This window comes from Lolium perenne, chromosome 3 (genome assembly GCF_019359855.2).
Source record: "Lolium perenne isolate Kyuss_39 chromosome 3, Kyuss_2.0, whole genome shotgun sequence".
Taxonomy (NCBI): domain Eukaryota; kingdom Viridiplantae; phylum Streptophyta; class Magnoliopsida; order Poales; family Poaceae; genus Lolium; species Lolium perenne.
The window spans coordinates 378,106-381,000 of NC_067246.2; the positions used below are offsets into that span (position 1 = coordinate 378,106).

A 2,895-nucleotide genomic window follows, 5' to 3' on the forward strand; every position below is an offset into this window, starting at 1 on the left:
ATTGCGGGCCGTCGCTCGGAGGGGTCTCAGCCAGCCGCAGCTCTAGGCTCTTCCCGGCTCTACCGTGTTGACAGGCCGCTGCCCGCCGGTGGGTTTTGGCGATCAACAGGAAGACGAAGAAACATGTAGCGGTTTCTCGTTCGAGTGTTGAGGCTGAGCTGCGGGCTATGGCTTTATTGATTGCTGAGGTGACCTGGTTACTGTGGTAGGGAAACTCTATAAACTATACTGCTTCATAATTTTTGAAATATATTTTGGCTTCCTATTTTTTTTCTAATTTCTTCCAAAACAAATGTGTCAACGACAAAGATAATAAATTAGATATGAAGGATCAGGATATCGGTGCTAGCCGCACAATTGTGCGGGCTACCCAGCTAGTTATAAAAAAAGTAAAATGCTGCATTAGTGTACCATAGGTACGTCCACTGCCAATTCAATGCCAAATTAATCACGAAGGCGAGCCTCCAAGCCAAGAAATTCATGGCATACCGTGCGTGCAACTAGTAGTAGAGTATTAATTCGACAGCCCACACCTTTCTTCCTCGTCGCCCCAACATTCAGGCAACAGCAACGAGATCGGCAATGACGAAGACCGGCAGTTCGGCGGCCACGGGGCGGTGGCTCTACCTCTCCTTCTACAACTGGGCCGTCGTCGTCGGATGGTCAGTTGCTCTCGCCGTTACTTTTGAGTTCTTGATTGCTCGTTTCTTGCACATGCATCCTTATAAGATTGCATATGGATGCAGGGTGCAGGTGTTGTACTGTGCGTCATCGGCGCTGCTAGATAGCGGCCATGAGGTGGTCTACGCCACGGTCGAGTGGCCGCTGCTGCTTGCGCAGACGGCCAGCGTCATGGAGGTCGGTGTGGTTTTGTTCCTTTAACCTTCAGAAATTATTCATTCTTCATGTGCACTTCATTCTCTGAATTGCTTCCTTCTAGCATATTTTTTGCACTGTCGGAGTTAACAAAAAAATATGTTAATTCATTTTGAACTTCGCGTGTGTGACTTACTAAGCAACTTTTGTGTTTGGCTTGGCTGGTGACGCCCAGATTCTTCATTGGATTCTAGGTAACAGCTAAACCGTTCGCACACCATGAATTATTGTTTCTCTCCCAGCCATATTGTTTTCACAACAACTTAACTTTCTATATTTAAAAAGTTCCGTGTCAAAATTCTTATCTTCAAAAAACGATATAATATTGCTTTTATCCACTCAAGCGCGTGATATCTTGTCGTTGTTTTTGATCCTTTTGAACTGTTAAAAGGGATCATAAGGTACCCGGTCTTGGAGACTCTTCCACAAATCACTGCAAGGTTGTATCTCACATGGGGCATCTTGTGGAGCTTTCCTGAGGTATCATCACCTCGTTTCTACAGAGTCTTGATCGTTTGGTATTAGAAGAAAAATGATTTTTTAATCAGCCTGTCGACCATGATTAATCTTTGCACATTAAATTGCCTTGCAGACACGTTCTCATATTCTTGTTACTTTCTTGATCATTAGCTGGTCCATTAATCAGGTACATTTTGTGCTTCATAAAGATAACAACTAGAAATTATTAAGTCAAAACATCATGGCTTTATGATGTACTCGCTACATTCCATATAAGTCATGGTTTTAAACTAAAACCACGATAAGAATTATGGTAGTACTTAGTACGAGCCCCCTGAGAAAACATAATATTATACAAAAAAAAAATGGCGGTGGCACGCAGATCATCGGCTATTCGTTCTTTGGCACGAGCGAGATATTTGGGCTTGCACCTTCTTGGCTGTTATGGCTTAGGTTAGTTTAAAACAATCTCACTGTCCCACACAAATTTATTAAATTCATCAAAAAATAGTTTATTAGAAATTAATCTGAAGGTGGCTGGCTTCATTATTATTTGCACAAATTTGATTGTAGGTACAATACCATTTTGATACTCTATCCTATTGGCATGATTAGCGAGGTTGGCCTAATCTTTGTTGCCACGCCTTTCATGGAGGTAACTCAAGTTAATAATGGAAGAGATCCATCTTGTTCACGAGATCTTGTTTGCATTTGCTGTTTTTGATGGTAATTGTTTTGCTGTCAGGAATCTGAGAAGTACTGCCTTAGGATGCCCAATAAATGGAATTTCTCCTTCGACTATTACTATGCGTCAACTCTTCTCACGGTTCTATATGTTATGGGTACTCTCTCCTCACAATTGTCCTTCACATAGATAGGTCTTTTATCAAATTAATAAAGATATAGAATGTAGTTTAAAACACATTATCTTGTTTGATGTGAATGTGTGCAGGATTTCCGTACTTATTCATGCATATGGTCGCTAGCAGGAAGGGAGTCTAAACAAAAGCAAATACTTATGATAATGTTACCCAAACACGAGCTTTATACTTCCATGTTGAGCAATGAAGTTGAAGATGGAAATGCTGCCCAGGCATGCATGAGCTTTATACTACTATCTTGTGCAAAAAATTGAAGGCGAGTTGCCATAACTAAAAAAATATCTTCGCATTTTTTCCATTCCTCCTCGTAACAGGTGTTCGCCCCACCATATTGATATAGCAATCACGCGATATAACTGTTTGGGCCTTGACACAAGCAAGCCCAAATGAAATGAAACAGAAAGGAAAGAGAAACTAATGTCAACAATGCCGGATCAACCAAAATGAAGATGACCCACCCCCACTGCGCCCTCTGGAGAATTCTGAAGCGCCGCATACTAAGCAACACCTCGAAGAAGATATGCAACGACGACGATGTTGCTGCCCGGACTGGTCCTAGGGTTTCCCTAGTACGCGGAGGGGCGAGAAGGGGTACACCTGGTGTTACCTTCAAGAAGGAAGGGGTGCCCGCTAGCGTTACTGCGTCGGTGCCGGTCAAACCGACAGGGACTTCTCCCGA

General features: G+C 42.7%; 1 protein-coding gene across 1 annotated transcript; it reads left to right on the plus strand.

Annotated features, from left to right (window-relative positions):
* Positions 1-426: 426 nt before the first annotated feature.
* LOC127338003 (very-long-chain (3R)-3-hydroxyacyl-CoA dehydratase PASTICCINO 2A) lies at positions 427-2,471 on the plus strand. The gene is made up of 9 exons (XM_051364301.2): positions 427-662; positions 747-858; positions 1,052-1,070; positions 1,268-1,356; positions 1,469-1,522; positions 1,718-1,788; positions 1,909-1,990; positions 2,081-2,177; positions 2,288-2,471. The coding sequence occupies exons 1-9, from the start codon at positions 583-585 to the stop codon at positions 2,335-2,337; spliced, it is 654 nt and encodes a 217-aa protein (XP_051220261.1). The 5' UTR covers positions 427-582; the 3' UTR covers positions 2,338-2,471.
* The last annotated feature ends 424 nt before the right edge of the window (positions 2,472-2,895 follow it).

Bases quoted from the DNA above. Each gene is read 5' to 3' on its own strand.
- LOC127338003 (XM_051364301.2), top strand. From the start codon at position 583: ATGACGAAGACCGGCAGTTCGGCGGCCACGGGGCGGTGGCTCTACCTC. The intron at 1,789-1,908 runs GTTAGTTTAAAA...ATTTGATTGTAG, and splicing joins TCTTGGCTGTTATGGCTTAG to GTACAATACCATTTTGATAC. The intron at 1,991-2,080 runs GTAACTCAAGTT...TTTTGCTGTCAG, and splicing joins TTGCCACGCCTTTCATGGAG to GAATCTGAGAAGTACTGCCT.